The 23,984-nt window shown below is 38.5% G+C and overlaps 3 protein-coding genes across 3 annotated transcripts in view; 2 read left to right on the top strand and 1 right to left on the bottom strand.

Annotated features, from left to right (window-relative positions):
- LOC111867569 (ribonuclease P protein subunit p25-like protein) overlaps positions 1-8,671 on the top strand; it is a 145,127-nt gene extending 136,456 nt beyond the window's left edge. The window contains exons 6-7 of the mRNA XM_023857552.2: positions 1,103-1,219; positions 7,296-8,671. Of these exons, the coding sequence (XP_023713320.1) occupies positions 1,103-1,219; positions 7,296-7,575 (397 nt within the window). The 3' untranslated portion in view covers positions 7,576-8,671. The remainder of the gene's footprint in view (positions 1-1,102; positions 1,220-7,295) is intronic.
- LOC111867568 (MOB kinase activator-like 4) lies at positions 8,385-18,169 on the bottom strand. Its single transcript, XM_023857551.2, has 5 exons — positions 17,991-18,169; positions 17,630-17,793; positions 14,972-15,181; positions 13,492-13,603; positions 8,385-9,712 (listed from the first exon to the last, which is right to left on the bottom strand). The coding sequence occupies exons 1-5, from the start codon at positions 18,150-18,152 to the stop codon at positions 9,593-9,595; spliced, it is 768 nt and encodes a 255-aa protein (XP_023713319.2). The 5' UTR covers positions 18,153-18,169; the 3' UTR covers positions 8,385-9,592.
- A 5,130-nt stretch (positions 18,170-23,299) lies between these two features.
- The window catches only part of LOC111867584 (rap guanine nucleotide exchange factor 4), a 221,947-nt gene continuing 221,262 nt past the window's right edge, over positions 23,300-23,984 (top strand). The window contains exon 1 of the mRNA XM_023857571.2: positions 23,300-23,530. Coding sequence (XP_023713339.1) covers positions 23,496-23,530 — 35 coding nt within the window. The 5' untranslated portion in view covers positions 23,300-23,495. The remainder of the gene's footprint in view (positions 23,531-23,984) is intronic.

Raw genomic sequence — 23,984 nt, forward strand, 5'->3', positions numbered from 1 at the left:
GTCTTCGCTAGTTGTCTCCTAGCAAAGGATCTCAACAGAGAAACTAGCACTTCAAAGAACTATGAAATCTTCTTGCCATTTCTTGTTCAATTGCCCTGGAACTCAACTAAAAACTCTTTTGGACTCTGAACTGCACTGCACTCTACACTAATCTAAGTCCAAGTCAAAGTCACATTGCAACTGACAGTCAGGCTTTGTGTCAAGTCCAGTCTGGGGCTTATGACCAGGTATTTATTACTGTTTGACAGTTATGGTCTTGTTATTGTGGGGTGCCCTCTCTGATGAGAGGATGGATCTGTCTTTTGTATATGCTTGTTAGTGCAGTATTTCTCTGGTCAGAGTCCCTTAGGACTCATGACCATATTTTACTGTCCCAGATTTGAGACTTCCCTTTTTGTTGCCTCCTATGACTTGCAGGGTGACGGTGGATGTGTTCAACCCTGCATCCACACAGGTAACTAATCTAAGCTACAATGGGTCTTTGTCATATAGGCTCCGCACAGACAACGCAGAAAACAAGTCACGGGATTCTTAACCAGTGAGTTCATTGGTGTGCTGACTGTTGCCTAGCAATAAATTATAACATTCGTCCACTGACATGCATCTTCCACTGTGGCATGTGGGAACGTGTTTACTGAGCCATTGCCTAGAAAAGCTTTGAGCAAATCCATTATAATATTAAAAATGTTTTAATTAGAAAACTGTAAACTGTAACAAGTATAAGGAAATATGAAAAATAAGGTAATTGTAAACAGAACATAAACTGTAATTTAAAAATGTGCTGCAGTGTTGTTTGTTTTCTGACAGAAGTTTGATATTGAAACAGCAACAGTTTAATGCAGGCCAGTTAGAGAACAAAAAGGGGGTTAACAACATCTCACTGCTCTGACCTATCTTCATAAACTATTCTTATATGTATAAAAACATTTGAATTCAAAATGTTGTGGCACAGTGACTGAGGTATACTGACATAATTTGGTAATGTGAAAAATGTTACAACTGCTCTGCCTGTAGCCTGTCACTACACCAACTGCAGGAATATGACTAAATTTAATCACTGTTATTTCTAATGTCAGTGCATGTGAATGTCAATGCCTTGCAGGGTTGAAGAATTCTGGGAACCGCTGTTGGAAGAACTTGATCCACTTGTAGTGGTGAGAGAGGTGCCTACAATACATATCCTGCTGTCCAAAGATCCCCTCAACACTGCTGAACCTGGGTAAGCACCACATGCTACAACTTATGAAGATATGATGTCATCCTTTTTTACAGCTTTATCTGAGCTTTCATGTCCTCCACTGAGATTTCTAAATCCTTAATTAGCAAAAGGATAGAACTACCTTTACAAGTGATCAGACTATTGCAAAGCATCTGCCACTGAATAAAATGCGGAAGAACGCTGACAAACATACATGACAATCTGCATTATGGTGCTAGATTATGCCTTTAAGTGATGCATCCAGTCAATTTGGCTTTTAAATATACAACTGCCATACAGTAATCAATATAGATTACTCTCTTCTGTGCAAAACTGTGCCTCATTCATAAAAGCATGTCAGTACTGCCACATTTGCAAGGGAATGTGAATATCAGTATCTGACTCTCATACTAGCAATCAGTTAAACAGCTCACAATCTGAACTGATATGATGCCGACCTTAACACTCGTAATGAGAGTAATGAGGATGAAGATGGGTGCCGACTGGTTTACAACCTTTCCATAGGCCTGCATGTTCGTGCTGTGCAGCATGATACGGGAAAACAGAATTTTTGCTTCAGTGTCTTCCGTATTTTTATTTTTGTATGGATGTAAATAGTCCTTTATCAAGACAACAGTGAATGAGTTGAAATGGCATGTACAGTAATATATAATTGTTGTCAGAATTATATAGCCATGCTATGTCCTATATACTGCTTCTATCCAAGAACACAGCATGGTCAGCTGTTTCTCTCCCATCATGCCAGCCAGCAGTCAACTGTATGATACAATATGTCAGTATTGGTGTGTATATATATATATAACTTTCACGTAAATGCAGATCTATGGTATAAGAATGCACACTGCATGAAAATCTATTTTCCTGTTCCACATAGGCAATTTACTGCATGTCATGCTTTGTTAAAACCAGTCAGTATTAACTACACACCAGAAAAATACAGGAATCCACTAATATCCGAGAACTATGCAATTTCCTTGTGCAGTAGCAAATATATATGAAATGATACCTCTTCCTTTATATGTAAATAACAGTTTGAGCTGAGCCCTTCTTGAGAAGCCGCCAATTGTGCAGCTACTCAAGAACTTATCAGCATAGGTGGGAGGATAAATTAAAATGGATCTTAAAAGTGATATGATAGGGTGGTATGGACTGGATTGATGTGGTTGAGGATAGGGAATGGTGGAGGGCTCTTGTGAACACTTTAATGAACCTTCAGGGACCATAAAATGTTGTGAAATGCTCGAGCAGTTGTGCAACTGGAGGCTTCTCAAGAAAGGATGAGCTCCACGGAGGTACGCAGTTAGTCATTTTATATGATTTGATGCTTTCATACTGGCAATATGCAATGAAATCTTCTTGAACTGAGATGACTTCATTGTTAACAGTTCCATTCTTTGCAAATTAAATTCTCTTGAGCCTGGACATGTGTAGTTCAAGACAAACCCCTTTTAATTCAAATACCTACGAGGTCACTGGATTTTTTCAGTTGACCTAATCCTTCCGGCCGCACTATGGGCACTCAGCCTCTAACAGAAATGAGTACCAGGAATTAAATAATTTTGCTGGGGAGTAAAGTGCGGCCGGCGCGTAAGGCTGACAACCTTACCGCCATCTGTGAGCCAATTGTCTAGATAATGTGGGACCCGTAACGTCTCACAACCTTATGGGCCTTCATGGCCTGTTACAGGGACAGCTTTACTTACTTTATTACTTTACTTACTAATCCATATAGTGACGGCACCTACAATATCACTTTTTATGAATGTAATGATTATTTATGGGAGAATCACTGACACTATTGATTTATTTGTGACTGCAGTACAATAGATTGTGGGTGCATATGATGCAGCAGTACATTGCAAACATTAAAAGGATATAGTCTGGAGAACTGCCATGTTACATAGTACTATTACAATGAACGCAGAAACCATAATTTTCTTATTTATTTATTCTGCATGTGCAGACTGGATGGATATAAGTTATTTTCAATTGCATTTCCCATGTCACTCCATATGCTCAGTGACTGCTTTACTTAAAAAAAAAAGATCTCATTGTAACATAAAACTGTGATATTAGTAGCACTGCTTTTACCCTGGAATTGGAAGGAGCAGGTTCCTTCAAAATGTAGGTAACCACCTACATGACAACACAATGTCAAAACCCAGATTGTGTTTAAATTCTCACCACCATGAAAATCTCATGCATTGCATTAAGATTCAAATAATTCTAAATTATTTGACATTAGTCATCATGTGATTACAAAAGAAAATAACTTTGCATAGTAAAACACAGGTGTGGTCATGTGACGTGAACATTCATTCTATTTTATTCAAAATGTTGTGATTTATGTAATTTTACAGCCTTCTTAACTTTGGGTTCCTTCAGGGTCAATTCATCTGGACCCATGTTACATTTTCTTTTTTTACTTTTTGAAACTGGAATTTTTTCAGCTTGTGGTAACTGTTCTGAACCTTTGTAATTTCTTTGCTGCTTATTTTTAGATTGCTCTATTTGTTGTGACTCTGATTTCACATATTCATCCTCTTCTAACTTCATAAAATCTTGCATTGCTTCCCACCTACTTTTAGAAAGCACCACTGTGTTCCATTTTGGGTTCACATCTTTACTTCTTTCACACACACTTGTATGTTTTCTTTTTTTACTTTTTGAACCTGAAAGTTTTTCCTCTTTTGGTAACTGTTCTGAACCTTTGTAACTTTTTTTCTGCTTATTCTTAGCTTGCTTTATTTGTTTCGACTTAGATTTTACATTTTCATCCTCTTCCAACTTTATGCAACCTTGACCTGCTCCCTCCCTACTTTTAGAAAGCATCACTGTGTTCATTTCTGGATTAATATCTTCACTTCTTTCAGACACACTTATTTGTGTTGGTGATTCCTGCCCAAACCTTGGATCCTCTTCTTTGACATCTGGTTGTGATTTAGATCTATTTCTTTTGTTGTGGAATTTACCTGTTGCCTTCAAGAGTTCTGTTCGTAGTGTTGGCCCATAGGCTAGAACAGTCTGGACAGGTTTGCTGCCAACGGGTAATCGCTGTTTTCCTAGTAGAAGTTCTGCTATCAATATTCGAAATAACCAGGGGTTTGCATTAGCCTCATTGATGAGTATTTCACTATTTTTTATGATTTTATCTAACAGGCCTTCATTATTAAGTGTTTTATATACAAGTGCTGCTACTGCCTTTGTGTTCGTCTTCTTGTTATACAGCTGTACCAGTTGTTCCACATTTCCATTCTGCTCTTTCACAGCTCTTGCGACTTTGGCTGCCGCTTTGTAGAGTCTCGGCACTTTGAATGTTCCTCCTGAGGACATACTTAATCAAGGTTTAGAAAATTAACACTTCACTTCTAACCTAAAACATTTCATAGCCACTCTTCTGTTCTTAATACAGTTCTAGAGGTTCTAAGAGTAGTCAGCTTATAATATTTATACACGATAGCCAACATCAGAATAAGATATACCTTGCATAGATCGGTATGAAATACCCAACTTCACTGAACCGAAACATAAAAGCGCGGATTTTAGAATGGCAGCACTGGCATTATGTTTTATTACAGTTTCTATTATCGCGCGGCTGGTGTATGTATACCGAAACATGGTCCGTGTTATGATCGGTAATGATAGTGTCAAAGAGATGCGGTTTGAAGTTTTCAGTTGTCAGGTGCTAGAGACGAATATTTCTCAGGGTTCCACTTTATCGGCGATAATCGAAGTGAGACGCAGCATGGTAGTTATTTGAAAATAATAAGAAACTACCTTAATCAAATGATTCTTTGGTTCTACGGTGCTGAAAGTACACGTGATTGAGTGGCACTGTCAAAAGGATGCGAAGTGGCGTAATGCCCAACATAGAAATGTTGCAGTATCACTTTGATTGCTTAAGTTTCGTATAAATTTTGAACTTGTGTTACAGCATAGTGTTGAGGCAAATTTAGGTTGTTTATCACATTAATTGCGTAACTTCAGCCAGCATTACCAGTTTCAACTGGCACGATATTTTTGTAGGAAATTACGTAGTCAAAATGTTGGTAGTAGGCGGCTCAAGGACAGATGGCTTTTCGTCCAGCAGGCAGCCAACAGTGACAGGTGTGTCAAGATCGCTGTCGGAAGATGGGCTTTATTTGTCATCTAGGCGGTCTAGACACTGGTGTGGCGGTGTTACTGTTTCATTTTGCACGAGTCTTTTTATTTTTGAAAATCGTTGCTTCTCGATTGATTCGTTATGGTTTTAACAGTTCTTCATCCAAATTGTTATATTCCTCAAAAGAAATATAGCAGAGTGTGAATGTGTTCAAGATGGACGTGAATAAAGCGTCAAATTATTCAACGGCGTCAAAAATGCCAGTGAAGAGGGGTAGGTCAGGAAAGTCAAACATCCAGAGACAAAATAAGCGTATAATTTACAATGTATATACATTTTTCAAAAATCTGTCAGAAAACCCAGAAGAAGCCGAAAGTATAAATTTTCACAAAGCCCAAGAGTTGACAGCTAAAGCTTGTGGGGTACACCGGCGAACAGTTCAGAGGGTGTGCAGTGAAGTTTTCAATTCTACATCAGACACAGAAATATTTGTGCCACCAGTGGAGGAGTACAGACGAAAGTAATAAAGGTTTACTAATCATGATGATAATTCAGTTTATTTATTGCAGTGCTTGACACCAGCTATAAAGCACTGCAAACGAAAACAAAGATGTAATCATGCATTAACAGAATAGGAGAAACACAATAAGATACTAAAAATTACATGATTAAAAATAACAAGCTGAACAAGCAAACCTTATAAAATAATACACACATTGTTAATAATTCATTAATATTAGTTGACAAAATGAACTTCCTGTTAAAAATATAAATACTAGGAAGGATCTACAAGTTTCCATAATTTAGTCTTTTGGGATAACCATGCTCCCTCTTTACGAGTAAAGGGAGTTTACTAAAAATTATATCTGAAGTCTAGGAACTTCCGGTTCCTTGTTTGTATCCACAGACCACATTTGCTGCAAAAACACATTTGAGAGATTAACCTGGTAGGTACTAACAGTATCAAGAATGGATAAGCAACTATGTTTTTTAAAGGAGATAGATAAGCACTAAAGCAGCAAAATTTTATTGCCTGGACCATTGAAAGGTAAACCTGTATCTGCAAGAAGCTGTGAAGGCCCATAGGGTTGTGGCATGTCAGGGCTCCCACATTTTCTCTAGACGGTCGGATCACAGATGGCGGTAAGGTTGTCAGCCTTACGAGCCAGCCACCCTTTGCCCCCCAGGAAGATTCCTGGTACTTATTTCTGTTAGAGGCTGATTCGACGCCAGGGCCATAATGTGGATGAAGTACAGCTGTCATATAGGAAGAATGGTTTTACAGCACAAACCATTGATGGCCTTTAAGTTGTCTGATTTTAGGTAGTACAGGATGGCACACAAATTGACGAAGTATTTGATTTATTAATAAAATCTCTTCGTTGAACCGATCATCTGTATATCCCTAGTTGTGCTGCAGCCTTCCTTGTTGATTTAGTGGGGCTTTGCAGTGTCAGTGTTCTCTGGAGAACGCACAGATGAAGGCTGATGAAGTTTCCAACATTGAACTATCATTATTAAACTGGTTTTAAAATTTATGAATTGTTTTGAATGAAGGCATCCATCATGTTTGAAAATGGGCATGAAGCGGCCTCTGTGTGACCACGACACTATTTGTTTCAGTAAAGAACAACACTGTTTTTATGTGTTCTACCGTCATTCTCACTTTGTCAGCCATCTTATGTAAACTGGCGCATAAGCAGAAACAGAGCAAGAAGAGTAAGGACCAATCTCCATGATCAGCTGTGTTACCCTTTTAAAAACATCGTTCATTGCATGGTTGACTAATTAATAGTAAATCAAATACCGGATTGTTTTGTGCGCCAACATGTACAGTAACTTAATTCTTGAGCCTGTAGATCTGTGTCTAGAGTAATTCAGTTTTGTCATTTCACTTGGAATGTGATGAAAATCTTCATCTGTCATTCGCTGCCAGTTTTATATTTAATTTTTAAAACTTTCTTTCATCATTAGGTACCAGGCTCCTGGAGCATATGATACCTTTTGGAAATCAAGTGAAGGAACTGAAAAAAATAAACGTTTTGGGCCAACAGCTCGGAAGAGTGTGAAGGCTGGTGTGTCAGCGGAGCAGTTTGCTGCAATGGGTTTACGAACAGGAACAGGGCATAAGCGGACATCAGGCAAACAGAAACAGATGTTGGAACCAATTGCACATGTAGACATTCCAGACACTTCAATAAAGGAAGAGTCTAAAGATGAACCTGAAAGTGAAGAACTGATGATACTTCCTTAAGACACACCCAGCATTTCCATGTTGTATGGATGCATTGCCTTGTGATGAACTAGTCAAGAAAATTAAAAAGAACAAGTTTGTGGTGGTGCTTCTTTTAATTTGTCTATTCATGAAGAATTCAATCCTTCAAACATAGCGTGATTTTGTAAATTTCTGTGCTATGGATACTGTGCAGTTATGTGATTTTAACAAGAAGAGCTGGAATGTGGTACAGACGTAGAGGTGCTGTTACAAAAGGTTGTATGTTTCACACATGATTAAATGGGTAAGAAAAAAAATCACCATTCTATGGATAGTGTTTATTAATTTACAATTCCAGGCAGTGTTTTAAATAACTATATAAGTAATTATGAGAACCATGAACAGATTAATATAAAACTGAGTTTGATAAATAATATAATATATATATGTACACGTGAAGGAAAATCATCTTTGGAGCATGCTGAAAATTGCTGGGCTGCCCAGGAAGGAGATAGACTCCCTGCAGTAGCATGACAACCATGTTTAGATGAAAGAATGAACTTTCATATGAAATATTTATGAGGAAAGTATTGTGGGTTTTGCTGTGCAGCTGCGTTTTATTACCAGTCGTGGCATTTCTAGCAGGTAGCTCCACAGATGGACTTGGTGCTCAAAGGGTTAAGTTATTTTTTACTATATGGATATTTTTATTTTTCATGAACAATTGCTGTTTCAATAAGTAACTCACATCTGATATTTTGACACAAGAAATAACTGACTGCTTGAATTTTTTAATACAGTATCGGGGGCTCACATTTATAGTAAACCAGCACACACTGCATTTGATAGGTGTTCAGTGGTTTATTGGGTGATATTAAGCACAACAAACCACTGTAGGTTGCAGTGCAAGGGCTGAGAAGGGCCACCCCTTATACATTCATTGGGTGATATTGAAGAGGAACTGTTAATGTTTACAGTCTGTTGGCCTGGCAGCTATGCCAGAAGTCTACACCCATGTGAGCTCAGCTGATGGGAGAAGTGTGCTGCTTTCTTGCCTGATGGGCTGAATAATTCCCTGCAGCTCTGAAATGATCTCCCTGTAGTATTGTGACATTTAAATTGAAGATAACAGTCTTTCACAAGCTTGAGTTTGCCAGTTTTATCTAGTTTTGCCAGTTATGGTATTCTTTTCTTCTCTGGTTTCTAGTTCTGAACACAAATGTGTCTCTTCCATGCCAAGAAATATATTAGCTATGGGAAGGGCTGCATTGTTTTCTAGCTTCAGGATCGTCATTTCTGTAAATTTCTGCGAAACTCTGTCTTACGTATTTTACTGTGCAGACCACTTCAGTTTTGATGAGTGATAGCAGCACCCACAGTTTCATGTCAAACCTTGCTCTTGCCGTCCACAACATTTTTGAGGAATGTAAACCTGTGCAGTTGGCAAGGGATTGTTGTATTTTATTGTAACTTCCCACCACTACTTTAATAACATTGTCCAAATAATATAAATTTAATCTATGAGTAAAGTGTTATAATATTAATAATTTGAAAGTCAAGAATATGACCCATTTTGTTGTTGAATTACTAAGTATGATTTTTCTGTGAACTTAAGCCTCACCAGTATGATCCCATCTTGCAATTATCCTTTCTCCATGCATTTCCCACTGGCCTACTGCATCGTTTTGAATGGTTTTAGAAGGATAATTGATGACTGACATGTGCAACGCTATATATCTTGTTGGATAGAACACCTGTAATACCATTCAACTGAAACAGGCAAGAGATGCTCAAAGAAGAAATCTGTTTTACAAATGATTTCTATTCCCTACAACTTTAAAAGTACCTGTTATAAGTTTTAATGAAAAGATTCTTTCCAAATAAAATGTGCAGCTTTGGGATGACATCACACTATGGAAAACTTGTGTGTAGGGCAGTTGCATTCCGTCTCTTTAATGGCACAATCCAGTTACTTGCTCTTCCAGTTTCTGTGTGTAACGGATATGCCCACTGTGGTTGCAAGAGCAGTTCATTCATCACAGAGTGCTGTTGGTGTTTATGCATCTGTCTCCCCCGAGCCCTCCTCCTCCATGATGGGCACAATGAGGTTATCCTTGGACATGAGGTTGTACTTGGTGACGAAAGCTGTGAATCGCCGGCACAGATACGTTTCATTCTGGAACAGTGATTTAAAACTGTATGTATACTGCAAATACAAAAACCTTTTTTAAATTAATTCTAACTAATTATACTACTGTGACAAGAATAAGTTGGTGATTATGTGACCTAGCACAGAAACAATCATGGTCTATGTGATACGTTAGGATAACAGGTACCCATTTAGCATTAGTAATATCAATGACAGCACAGTTAATTAATTTGTATACACCAAGGCAAGAAAAATGTGTCTGTGTGCATATATATTTGTATAAAGACAATAAAACTTTCATACAGTGAAATTCTAGGTACCCATATTTTACGACTGTCATAAAGGAAATTTGCCATCATTTAACTGTGTTAAATTACTTAAGGCAAGTCATTTGTGTACTTAATGTACTTCTTTCAGTTATTGTCCATGTTGAACAAGTACAGGGGGTTGACAAAATAATGGAAATACTAAGAAATTGTGGAATAAAATTAGTGTTGGCTACACTGAAAAGAACTTCATTTGGCCACAATGAATTTTCCACGTATTTACACCATGTAGTGCTCGTGTCAGTGCATTAGTGCTTGTGTTGAATGACAGTGCAAGTGAAAGAATCGGAAAATGGGAGAGTTGTCCGATTATGAAAGAGGACAGATCACTGGTGCTCATTTAGCTGGAGCATCTGCTATAAAAACTGCCATATCATTAGGTGTATCAAGAGCAAGAGTTTGTAAGATTATGTCTGCATACATGCATCATGGAAAGACATTAGCAAAGCGGAACAGTGGGCAAAAATCATCAACATTGACAGAAAGAGATAGTTGTACATTGAGACTTTTCCAAAAAATCACATAACTACTGCAGCACAGGCATCAACAGAAATGAATATTCATCTTGAAGACCGTATCTACAGTAGGGTGCAATTGCTACACCTCTGATTACTGAAAGTAATGCTCAGATGTGTAAACGATGGTGTTACAACCATAAAACGTGGACATTAAGACAACCCGGAAGAATGGTTTATGTTTGGAAAACACCCAAGGAAGCCTACAATCTGGAATGTCTGGTTCCAACAGGAAACACTAAGGAAGTTCTGTGATGGTTGGGGCAGCAATATCGTGGTACAGTATTCTGTTGGTTTCATTATTACCCTTCATGGCTGAATTATTGCAAGGTTGGGTAATCAGGTGTATCCCCTTCATCCAGATGTTATTTCCACACAAAAACGCTGTTTTCCAAGATGAAATTGTCCCCATTCACAGCTGGAACTGTGCAGTCATGAAGGTAAACATCTTCCCTGACTAGCACAGTCACCAGTTTTGAACATTACTGAACCCCTGTGGTTAGCCTTGGAGACTAGAATGAGGAATAGTTTCCCACCTCCAACATCTCTAAAGCAAGTTGAAGATGTTCTTCGGGAAGAATTATATAAAATTCAACTAGATTGTTCAAACCTTGTACAAGTCCATTCCAAGAAGGCAAAAGGTGGTGCAATGCCATATTGATAAAGAAATGTGTGTAGTATCTCTGTAGTGCTTCCATTATTTTGTCCAACCTCTGTATATAGAAATATTTATGTCCAGAAGGCATATACATTTTTGTAACATGTGCGCATTACCATTCAGAAAACTGTCATCCATTAATCTTCTGAAACAAAATGTACGAGTACTGCCAAACCATCTTTATTTAGACAGACATTTCCTCCACACCAGGTACAAAATCTGGCTTAGATGCTAAGTCCGTCCTTGTTAGTAAAGTGCACCATATGAGGATGAGGCTGGCAGTAGCACAAAAGGGGCTTTAGGTAGCTTCTTACTCACACACTTTATTCTAATGTAGAAAAATGTAAAAATATTCTCTAGTTTTTAAGGGCATTTCCAAATAATGCATAAATATATCTTTAGTGTGACTGGCATTCTACCATTCCATTGCTTGTCTGTCCATAATAAAGCATCAAATATTTATATTATTGGTGTTACTGGATGAGAAAATAACATAGGGGTGCTCCTTTAATTGCATTACACTCATAATTAAGTACTATGAAAATTTAAGTTCAAATGTCACTAGGAGGATGGCCAGAGAGACACACAAAGATATAATGGCACTATGACCCAGTGTTTTCTATGAGATAGGGAAAGTAAGGAAAAAAGTCTTGCCTTAGTATGCTATTAAGTGTTAGTTAAACTTCTACATCTAGTTCATGTGAATTGTTTCTATCATAATAGTTGTCACTTGTGATGTTCAAAAACTTGTAAAAAGTAATATTACACTAGGAAGTAACTTAAAAGCCTGCTGAAAATCATTCGACTAGTCCAATGGAAGACAGACCAGCTACTTGTTTCAGTTCTTTTCTGCATGTGTTTCAACCTGCAGTGCAAACAGTAAGACCCCTCAGTCACAAACCAAACCATGCAGATCATAGCAGATGCCAGAGACTGTCCCTGCACCTCCATATTCACTTACAAGCACTAAAATCCCTTTTTGGACAAACAGCAAACCCCAGTCTCCTGTGGAAGGAGTTCATGCCTAGTACTGACTTCATCCAGTTTCTCTTCAGTGAAACTTCAGCATTTTGATTTAGCGCATTCTGGCCAATAAACATCGTGTCTGTGTAAATTTATTTACAACTGTACAAATATTTTTTTTCTGTCTGGAACAGTAACATTAAAATTTTTGCCAGAATGTTCCCCTTACACGTGTACTACTGTGCACGAACACTCATTTCCATGTTAACATTCACATGCCATTTCAACACAAGAACTAAGTGAATGTTTAATATGGTAGCAGGAATAGTAGAGTGAATTTACCGACTACACAACACGTTTTTTATTATCACTACATGTTTCAACCTCAAGAAGTCATCCTCAGATGTATGAACACGGCTGTATAATTACACGTGGTCACATTCACTTTTCACACATTCGACCCTGTATCTTGTCCAGATTTACGCCCACTAATATATCGAGTTCTTTTATAAAACACGGGTTAAAATTATTATTCTAATTTAATTGTTAAAAGTTCCTGAATCAAAGTTCAATTCATGTCACTGGTTACACTTTCACTTGTTGTTTATAGTCTCATTTTACGTACGCTCACAACTGTGTCTAGTTCTCTTTTAACTAGTTTAATTATTATTATTGGTTTAAAGTTCAACTTATGTTATTGGCTGCACTTTCACTTGTTTGTGAGGTCTCGCTGTTCTTCCGCGTTCTTTGATGCTGCTGGATCTGTTATGATCGTTGTCGTGACCTGTGTTTTATAAAAGAACCTGATATATTAGTGAGCATAAATCTGGACAAGATACAGGGTCTAATGAGTGAAAAGTGAATGTGACCGCTTGTAATTATACAGCCATGTTCATACACCTGAGGATGACCTTTTGAGGTCGAAACATGTAGTGATAATAAAAAACGTGTTGTGTAGTCGGTAAATTCACTCTACTATTAATTAAACACGCAATAGGATGCAAGAAACGATTAAAATGGTAGCAGGAGTTTAAGTTCATGACTGATGGGCAGCACCATGGAAAAGTTTGCATCACAGTAGTTATTCAAAGATTATTGGGACAATATTGAATAGAAATCGTAATGTGTATAGGCTACTGGTCTTCTGACTGCACCATAAGTAAATGTGTCAGACAAGCGTTTCAGAGTAGTGTGTCACTCCTGCCAGACCAGCTAAAAGACTCAGCCCCTTGCTCAGATAATTTCCCCGTGTGTGTGTGTGCATAAAATATATATAAATACAAAATTTATCTCTCTTTCACAGACCCACATGTGCATGTGATAAATTTCAGATTATAGCATTACCTCAAATTCATCAAATATTGTCCGATGATGAAAATATGCATGAGAAAATATTCGATACACTCTCCGACAAACAGAACCCAACTTCGCCACTGACGACTCTTTAATACTCACTCTGGAAATTAATTAAAATACATTATTATACATTTCATAGAGTACACACATGTCTAAGCTTCTGAAATTCAAGGCACCAGATTATCTTTGTTTAATTTTAAGACAGAAGCAGATGAACCTGAATTGTATGTTCTAAAGAGGAAAGAAATAAGTTGTGATTAGTGTACCTCAGTTTCAGAAAAATGTAAGAAGAGCCCAATTCAGTAAGACAATCAAGACATTAAGCATGCATAAACCTCTAGTCACACCACTTGGTATGATATATATATCAGTAATAGACAGTAAATCACAGATGGTGACATGTTTCTGACTGTGCCCTAACNGTGAAAGGGTTGATAGCAAAATTCCAAGATTTACTTTACTATATATCATTAACAGACAGTAAATCACAGATGGTGACATGTTTCTGACTGTGCCCTAACTGGAAGTCACTGATTTGTAATGAAGAGAAAACTCTCAGACACAGAAACATTTGAGTGGTTCACCTGATAAAAAAAGGACACAATTTATCCACTATCATCACATATCAAGGAAACTTGTCACACTGGTAACAAAATTCGTAACAACAGGACAATCATATGTCTTGTTTGGATGTTCTGAAACATACAAAAGATGAGATTCAGTGGAAGTGGGGTTTGTGAATCACGACAGTGCACCAGCTCACTTTGCACTCTGTGAGGATTCTTGACTAAGAACATTCCACTCACTAGCAGTCCACTTTACTCACTGGACTTCATGCCTAATGGCTCAGAATCTCCCAGAAGGGAGCTTCTGGAAATTGCTGGATATCCAAAAGAAGAGAAACAGCAGTGTTTCAACAAATGACAAGACAAATGAAATCACTGTATTAATTTTGGAAGAGACTGCTTCAAATGGGTTACATCTGAATGGTGTATTTTAGGGGGAGAAAATGTTCCAGAATTCTATAGTCTTCCCTAAAACATGACAAAGTGAAAACATTTAAATAGATTTGCTGAAGAGAGCATCTTGTTATTATTTTCTGTCTTCTGCAAAAATTATGCACCGTTCTGTTCCACAGCAATCACTGGTCTGATCTGAAGTACTTCAGTACAGACCATACAAGTTCTTTTATTTCTCTTTCTTTCTTTCAGAAAGCACTGCTGTATGAAGAGCCAGAAATTCTTAATTTTAAATATAGATGTGTGCAGTTTGGTGGATAATATTAAAATGACGTTATGAGATGCAGAATGTGACTGTGAGGACTGGATTAACCGGGCTTAGGATAGTGTCAGATGATTGGTTTATGTGAACATGGCGATATGCTTTCATGTTCTGTAAAAACTGATTTCTTTCTGACCAGCTGAATAAATTTCAACTTTAAAGGAAGACCCTACAAGTTGGTTCTAACCTGCTAGGAAAATATTTATTGCTGTTTAATAAGCATGCTGCTCCATCTAATGTGTGTCGTGTATAGTCGATTGCTGGGCATTCTTTGGGTGTTTTGTGTGCTGCGCATAGAAATATCCATTGTTCAGTTGCTGTCATTTGAGTGCATGTCTCTGGATGACATTCACTTTGAAGTCGTACAGCCAGACCATTCAGTTCCATGCAGAATTGCCTAGAAGCAAGACATGAACAGTGTCATAAGCAAGGCAACATTTTATCCACTTGTATCACAAACTGTCATGTTCTACATTTTAAAAAAATATCACCAGACAAAGCATGTCTCAATAATTACTGATTACTAAAAACACTGCCCAGACCTTCAAGGGTGAAAATCTACCCAATCTCCCATTGATAGAAGGTGCACAAAGACATGAACCTTAGTGGTTTCAGATTTTAAATATTAAGAATTTTATTTATATTTTAACTCACCACATTTTAGCTTATTTTAAAATCTTTATATATAAAACTTTGGACTTGATGTACTATGATTTATGTAACAGTAGTTTCCTCAAGTGTTATTTGCCTTCTGAAGATGATCATTAATTGACCGAAACATATAAAGGCAACATTTTTTAATCACACTGGATGGTGTAATCAAATCATTCTATATTACTAAATGTTACTGATAAAGGGTTCTTTATCAGTAACATGAAATGTGGTGTTGGAGAAGGATGGAGAAGATCAGTTGGACCGATTATGTGAGAAATGAGGAAGTGTTAATTAGAGTCGGTGAGCAGAGGAATATCCTACACGAAATAAGAAAACGGAAGGCTAATTGGATTGGTCATGTTTTATGCAGAAACTGCCTTCTAAAAGAAGTTATCGAAGGAAAGATAGAGGGGCGGATANAGTGACAAGAAGACGAGGAAGAAAACGTAAGAAGATGCTGGATGACCTTGCGGACAGAAGAGGATACTGTCATTTGAAGGAGAAAGCTCTAGATCGCATTAAATGGAGGAATTGTTTTGGAAGAGACTGTGGACCTGTCGTCTTGACAGATTACTGATGATGATGATGAAAGGGTTCTATTTTAGATCTCTTTTCATTAAGTAATTGGTAGGGTGGAATAACTCTAGTCCCTCCTTTTACAGATGAAATTTAATACCATGTGTGGTATTTGTCTACACCCACACAAATTCGTTAGCTTGTGATTCAGTGTGTGTGTGTGTGTATATATATATATATATATAGAGAGAGAGAGAGAGAGAGAGTACTTTAGGGTCATGGCTATTGTGCCTTTTGAGTTTTCTTCAAACTACTGCTGCTTCTTTCAAGGTAATGGCATAGACCATAACTAGTTTTTCCCAGTTCAGTATAGAAACATTTTCTCATCTCATCTTACATGTGACAGTAGCTTCACCGAACAACTTGTGAACCAACCACCAATTAAAATCCATTAATGAACTTCATAATCACTGCTGTGGGAGATCGACAGAAGAATATATATGTATGTATATTATAACTAACATCCTGGACCTCTGGGAAAACAGTAATATGGTGACATCAAATGGTAAGGAAACAGCCATGTTCTATACTGTAAGGTGCTAGAGGAGATTACTTAATTAAAGGCTATTAGTGTATATTTTTCCCCTACTAGAAAGTTGAAATATGCCAAAAAAGGATACAGATAGACTGTATATGGCCGAAGTGGTATACTCCCTTACACAGTTGAACTTGGCTGTCCAATGTTTGTGGTCACATCATCACCAAATGATTAAGAATTCAGTGGTTTCATTGAAATCTATGGTAAAACAGACTGCAACTAAAATGGTACTTTCTGTATACATGTATGTATGAGACAGGGATTGGAAACTATTTCATTCTGTGGTTTGTCACCTAATGAAAACTACTTCAGTATTATATAATTATAATAAAAAGAGAAGTATTATATTACATCACAAGCATAAGGCAAATAAAAAATGTTTTAGTGAAAAACTCTGGCTGGAATGCATTTTATAATATATGCAACATCTGTTGGTCAAGTGATCTTGGTGGCACAAAGTACAAGTGACCAGATGTATGCATACTTCAGGAATCTATTCTAGGTGTGCTCAGTTTAAGTTTCAAGCTTGTCAGACAGTTGCTTCAGAGTGAGTGAGCAATGTCACTAAGTACATTTGCCTGCTGTCTGTTTCATACTGGTTTCTTGCGTGGCTCATTCTTCAATGCTGATGAGGCAGATAATATATTCCTCTGATATGTCTGACTTTCAATTGATTACATGGCGTTATATTCCAGGAGATAGAACTCTTGGACTGTATTTCACTTTGTATTTCAAAATGATTATAGCTGCTGGCATTTCTTTAACCATTCCTGTCATCACTGATCTGAATTACTAATGCTGCTATTTTAGCACCAAGGAAATGCCTTATTGTTAATACTGCTTATTAATAATTTTATCTCATCTCTTGTATCAGGTATATGCAAATTCTGTTCATAGCATCTGGCTGTTGTTATCCAACTATTCCCATTCACTTGGTTATAGGAACAAACCATTACATTCAGGTCTAACCTCACACTGTCAGATTTAGTAATAAACCCTTCATAATTCGATAGTCTTAATTAAGGTTGGGAAAGTGGTTTAAATCGGCTTTTAATGAGGTTTTAAATCTGTCTTTACCTCAGATGTTCGTATTTCCATACTCCCTCATCCTGTGCATCTGGAGGAGTTAATATTACATCAATGTTTGCTGGTTCGCGTCGTATTTGTTGTTGAATATACTGTTGAACAGCAAGTGTGCTATCCATTTCTTCAAATGGTTCATCGGGCCAGCGACTGAAGTCCTATTGGAAACATATCTGGTTATAACGACAATGGGTTTATCCCGTGAACGAATGTTAGTCACTGACAGCATAGCAGACCAAAACTTATGGACAAGCAATTGCACATGCAGACATTATACCCTCCATTGTATGATCTTATTAACCAAAATTGGTGAGGTTTTAATCATAATATAAAATGTTCGATATCTTAATATTACCTTTGCTTTAGTACCGGGCCGGTTTCTTCTCAAAATAGTCGAACCATCAGCCATCTTCATGGTTGCCAAAATTACTTTTTCAAGTCCTGACCTCTGGTGTGAAAATTCTGAAATACGCGCTAAAAACAGTAGCCGTACGATTAATGATTTTGCGCAGTACATCCATAGCGTGACAGAAACGTCAGTACCGGAACAGGTACTGCTGAAAAGTTCAAATTTCTGCAAATCAGCAGCAGAAGAAGAACGAACATAATTTCCGACTATCCTTGAATAATGAATTGACCCATGTCTTCATCTTAGTGGTACAGGGATGATCTGATTACCTCTCAGGGAGAAGCAAGAGAAATTATTGACTTTGAAGCACATTAACGCTTCTTGAGGGCAAATTTCGAACTGCTGAGCAACAGGGCAAGCGCAGCTGTAGATCATGAGTTTAAACGGAAAGATATACTGACATCACTCCATGTAATTATACGTAGTCAAAATATCTAAAACGAATCGACTGAACTTAGTACTAGAGATATAATTATTTCGTTTACTTAATTTAATGTTGTACAATGAGTTCGGGACAGAGATAGCTCAGTTAGAGCAGTGACTCAGCCGAGATTGATGACCGAGATACAAACTACCCAGATGGGCTCACATTTGCACCTGCTCACGCTGGTTCGCTCGCGTATTTCATCTTGTCTTCTACCCTGAAGATGGAGGCGATACGTTCCTCCGAAACGTCGGTTAACACAATATCTACATTGCGCCACATCCCAAAAGACTGCTGTCTTCATAGTCGCTGCCGTGGTAATCTCAAACTTTACATTACATATGGACAAAGCTAAATGGGACTGCTGTTCACAGAGTAGGTTGGTGTCGTGGTAATACTTCAGATTTGTATTCTGGATGTGCCTAGTAGTCAATCTGCAGATTGAACCAAACACCACATACAGGAAATAGTATAAGGAATCCGTCCTCATAGCTCTGCTGGACCATCCTATCAGTCAACCCATTTTGGCCATCTCTTCTATACGGACTCCCGTTACCACAGCAGGAGAAAAAACTACAACTCCGTCCAGTGAAGATTAAGTGTGAAAACTGTGTTTTTATGTTGGTACTGTGCAGAGAATTTGTCTCTTTAGTGATGTCTTCTTTTCTGATAGTGCTGTGACTTTAACAAAATATCCGTGAAATATTGCATGGACATAGGTGCTAGGCTTCACGTGTGTAAAATTTATTTTACTGCTTTTAATGTTTGTCTTAACTCTCGCCGATGATACACTGTGCTTGGCTTGTATACCCTATCTTGGTGCTGATATAGGTGTCTGGGAATAGTGACTAGCTCTAGCGACTGAACCCAACTGAGTAGGTTTTACCTGAAGACGGAGACAGAATCCAGTCTTCGAAACAGTGTTTCGAAATATAAACAGAACGATGAGTGACGCCCAGAAACGTAATATTTGTACTACTGTACTATCGTCACAGACTTTTAGATCTTAGTTCCTATACTGATAGGTAAGCATCCGTTACAGTGAGAACGTGTTTACGGAGCAGTTGAATTCTCTTATGGCTCTGAGCCTTCGTGTCTCAATATATTTCAATGCTTGTTCTTTTANCCTTGGACTGGGATCAGCCCGTCGCAAGGCCGCTACCTGCACAGAGAACAATACAAACACAGAATAAATGCACACAATTCAGACATCCATGCCTCAAATGGGATTCGAACCCACGATCCCATTGTTTGAGCGGACGAAGACAGTTCATGCCTTAGGACGCGCGGCCACTGTGATCGGCTAACTAGGACTCCGCTCTAGTTAATTAGTTAAATGGTAATTGACTGCCACTTGTAATAAGAGATGTTAAGTTTTTTACATTATGTTTTCTCCGTGGCACGAATTGAATTTAAATATATGTAAAAATAGCTGTCCCTGTAGCGGGCCCATAGGGTTGCGAGACGTCGAGGCTTCCACATTTGTTCTAGACAATCGGCTCACAGATGGCGGTAAGTTTGCCAGCCTCACGTGTCAGCCTTCCTTTACCCCCCACCCCTTAAATTTCCTGGTACTCAATTTCTTTATTAAAACCTCCATAACACAACTTTATTAAGGTCAGTGCCTCGTTTGGCTCTGCTACATGTTTCGGCTACTAAAATTGTTTACATTCCTTACAGAACGGACATACTTTGTAAGATGAGGCACCGCCTAAATAATTAACATTATATTACTACAGCTCCATCACGAGCCTCCAAAACAGTTTATTATATATACATAAGAAAATATAGAATACTCCAATTTGTCTGTGGGAACACAAAAAAATCGCAAAAACCAACAACTGACTCAATGATGTAAGGCATCACTTGAAGAATTTTAATCTTGTTTTATGCTATGTCTTTCATTATATATAGTCTAATTTATTGTATTTTTACGCCAAGTATTTTAATGTAATTAACATTATTTTACCCAATTTTACTAGTACTGCAATTCAGTGGTATATACTGTATATATACGTGTACATATGTTGGCCATGTATTTGCGTGATGACGGCTTTTAGTAGCCGAAACATGTAGCAGAGCAAAACTAGGCACTGACCTTAATATAGGTTTGTTGTGACGGTTTTAATAAAGAAATTGTATATTATAACACAACAGGATGCATGAAATGGAAATTTCCTGGTACTCATTTGTGTTAGTCTTAGCCGATCACAGGGCCATAGTGCAGCTGGAAGGATTAGGTCCATTGAAAAAATCCACCTCCTTGGGACTCAAGCGACCTTCCTACTTACAGCATAGTGCCTCACACAACTACGCTACCACGTGTCTCGAATTTAAATATTATTTAGTCGAACTTCAGTCTTCGAAGAGTTGAGTTTTGGGAAATGGAACGTAAGAGTATGAGTCAGAAGAGAATGTTGCTGATGGATGGAAAGATTCACAGGATGGCAGACGAGTTGTATTAAGGACGATGCAGGCCGCGCCATAGCTCAAGCGGCTAGTCACTGGCTTCCCACCGCGGCGGCCCGGGTTCGATCCCGGGTCTGGTCAAGTGGGATTTGTGGTGGACAAAGCGGCGCTGGTACAAGTTTTCTCCGAGTACTTCGGTTCCTCCTGCCAATCTTCATTCCACCAATTGCTCCACAATCACCCTCACCTATCATCTAGGGTTGGTACAACAGGCCAGAAGTGGCCACAGTACAAGGGACTTAGTCCCACCCCACTAGCAATAAAAAGAATGATTATGCACATTCTGCGTGACCATCCACTGCAACCAGAGCATGCGGAATAACCGATTAATCAACACTGATGGAAATGTTTTAAATCAGCCACGGAAAGAAGCAGAGTAAAAACTGATTACTACCCAACAGAAGAAAAAGAATATTTTGATGGAATCTACACATTTCGTAGGCCGGCGGACGAAATTAATTTAAGAACTGAACGAACCAGCAAACGCGACGAAATATGGTTATCATTTTGTCAAAACCTACTCTGAAATTACTTTTAATGTTTTACTTAACATCGTGTATAGATTCTATGCTACAAGCCGGAAGGTCGCGGGTTCGATTCCCTATGATATCTTTGTTTTTTTTTTTTCAATTTATCTCCTCCTTCCAGCTCTGGGGTCGATTCGATCTATAAAAGAAATGAGTACCAGGAATCTTCCTGAGGGTAAAGGACGGCCGGCCCGTAAGGCTAACAACTTCACCTCCGTCTGTGAGCCGATTGTCTACAAAATGTGGGAACTTTGACGTCTCACAAACTCATGGGCTTCCACGGCCTGTTACAGGGATAGCTTTACCTTTAGCGTGTATGTACTATGAAGTGAACTTTCTTCTGGAATACAACGCCATGGAGGCCGGTGGAAGTACACCGTCGTTATGGAGGACCAAGCTGCGGAGATCCTGCTTTCCGTCCTCTTCTTGCTGATATATTATTCGACTTATCTTTGATCCTGAAGATGGAGGTAGCACCGGTCCTCCTAGACGCTCCTAGACGTCGATAAATTTCTACCGGACTAGAAGGCTTTACATTCCAAAGGTAGTACTCTGCATAGTTACTGCTATGAGAAATTCAAATCCAGCGGATATAGACTACTTCTGTCAACAGCAATCAATAAAGCGAAGGACTCCGAATCTGGGGGCAAGAGTTCGACTCGTTATGGGAACGCTACCTTTTTTTAGAACAGCCGTCACATCTACCCTTCCAGTTGACCCGCCCCCTCAGTTCCAGTAACTTGTTCTGGGACTCGTCCATTTTGATTCCCAGTGACTACCGTTTCTGTGACCTAGCGTGTTACCTTTCCAATGAGTGAAAATTCCGGGACGCACCAAGTTTCCTTTCCAGAGATTACCATTTTGGTGATAACCCAGGTTCCTTTCAAGTAACTATCGAAGTCGGGATAGCTCAGTCGGTATAGCGACGGGCTACGTTCTGAACNATTTGATTCCCAGTGACTACCGTTTCTGAGACCTAACTATCAAAGTCGGGATAGCTCAGTCGGTATAGCGACGGGCTACGTTCTGAACGGCTGGAGTTCGATTCCCGACAGGGAATATATAACTTCCTGGTTTGGTCCTTGTTGGGACACTGACCTTGTTTTGAGCCAGATTAATTCAGTTCACATCCCTATACTGTGTTTCTTACAATTTATTTTTAACCTATTTTCCTTATTTCGAATAAACAGAAGTAGCCTTATGAGATCATCTTGCTGTCTGTCTATCTGTGTATCCCCCTATCGTTGCTAGGCAGAGGTTCGGTGAGCACGATCCCGGGCAAAAATATAATTGTTGTTCGACACAGTGTTTTCTATGCGGTCCGTGTTGTATCAAATACTCAGTACGTACTGAAAGTAAAGACTAACTCCTCCTCTCAGGAACAATAGATCACTGTAGTCGCGGTGCAAGGGCCAAGAAAGCCCACCCCTTATACAGTCATTCATTCAACCCCTCCTCTCGCCGGAGAGGAGTCCCGAAACTAAGAACGACTGTGCTGGAGAGAGTCAGCAGCAATTTACCGGACCCGGACTTGGACTTGGGTGATTAGTTCTTCCCATGACTTTTCGAATTATCCTCTCACCTCCTAGGTCTTCTAAGTGATCTCTTCTCTTCACATTTTCCGAGTAAATTAGATACATGTAAAGTGAAAGAACGGTAACTGAGGTAACTCGAACTGTGTAGGAAACATTTCGTGGATATTCGTTGACACGTTGGGGAGTGTGATGCAACCATTCTGTGCAACGGCAGCAAAGTAAGAGTAGTGGTTTATCTTTCTTCTTAACTACTTTGTTACGGGAGGCTCGTGCTCTGCCCCGACCGCCCCGACAGTGTGTTGTTTTCGGAAGACAGTTGACAGTAGCGAAGCGCTGCTGGAGAGAGCATGGATGCAGAGTGGCTGCAGTTGTGGTGTGTGTAGTGTGTCCGTAAAACCGACGTTGGTTTAGTCTGTGAAGTAACATATGTATCGGTGATTGAATCCCATTAGCGTAGATAAATGCGTCCACAGATTTATAAAGAGGCCAATTTACAATGGCTACGGAATGGATTACAGCCATTGACAAAAGGTGAATTTCTGTAGATTGTAAGTACAGTGGTGATGCATTTCTGAATTGAGATTATTTTGTTTGGCACACTGTAGCATTGGTTAATCTCTTATTTTTCATTACAGAATTAATTTTAGCGTGTATTGATTCATCTGCTTTTCTTGCATCACGAAGATTATCGTCGCTTTCTTTAACAGAAACAGTTAATGATAATATTACCGAACTAAAATAATAGATCTAGAAGTTGAATCAAATTCATTGCTGAGTTTAGTTAACATAGTTGTCAGAAACTGTACATCGTTTAATAACTGTCTGCTATGATACATAATCTCTTTAACGTCTACTTTTTCTTTCTTTTCTTACATTTTATTTTGTCTACAGTTTACTTCCTTTCCATCTCATTTTCCAATTTGACTTTGACTTACTCTAAATATTTCCCTATATTCATTATATGTGCTCAGTTTATGCAGGTTAT

The sequence above is a fragment of the Cryptotermes secundus genome, unplaced genomic scaffold (assembly GCF_002891405.2).
Source record: "Cryptotermes secundus unplaced genomic scaffold, Csec_1.0 scaffold480, whole genome shotgun sequence".
NCBI classification, from domain to species: domain Eukaryota; kingdom Metazoa; phylum Arthropoda; class Insecta; order Blattodea; family Kalotermitidae; genus Cryptotermes; species Cryptotermes secundus.

Bases quoted from the DNA above. Each gene is read 5' to 3' on its own strand.
- LOC111867568 (XM_023857551.2), bottom strand. From the start codon at position 18,152: ATGTACTGCGCAAAATCATTAATCGTACGGCTACTGTTTTTAGCGCGT. The intron at 17,794-17,990 runs GTAATATTAAGA...TGTTTCCAATAG, and splicing joins GGCCCGGTACTAAAGCAAAG to GACTTCAGTCGCTGGCCCGA. The intron at 15,182-17,629 runs GTAAAGACAGAT...TCTTGCTTCTAG, and splicing joins TGGAAATACGAACATCTGAG to GCAATTCTGCATGGAACTGA.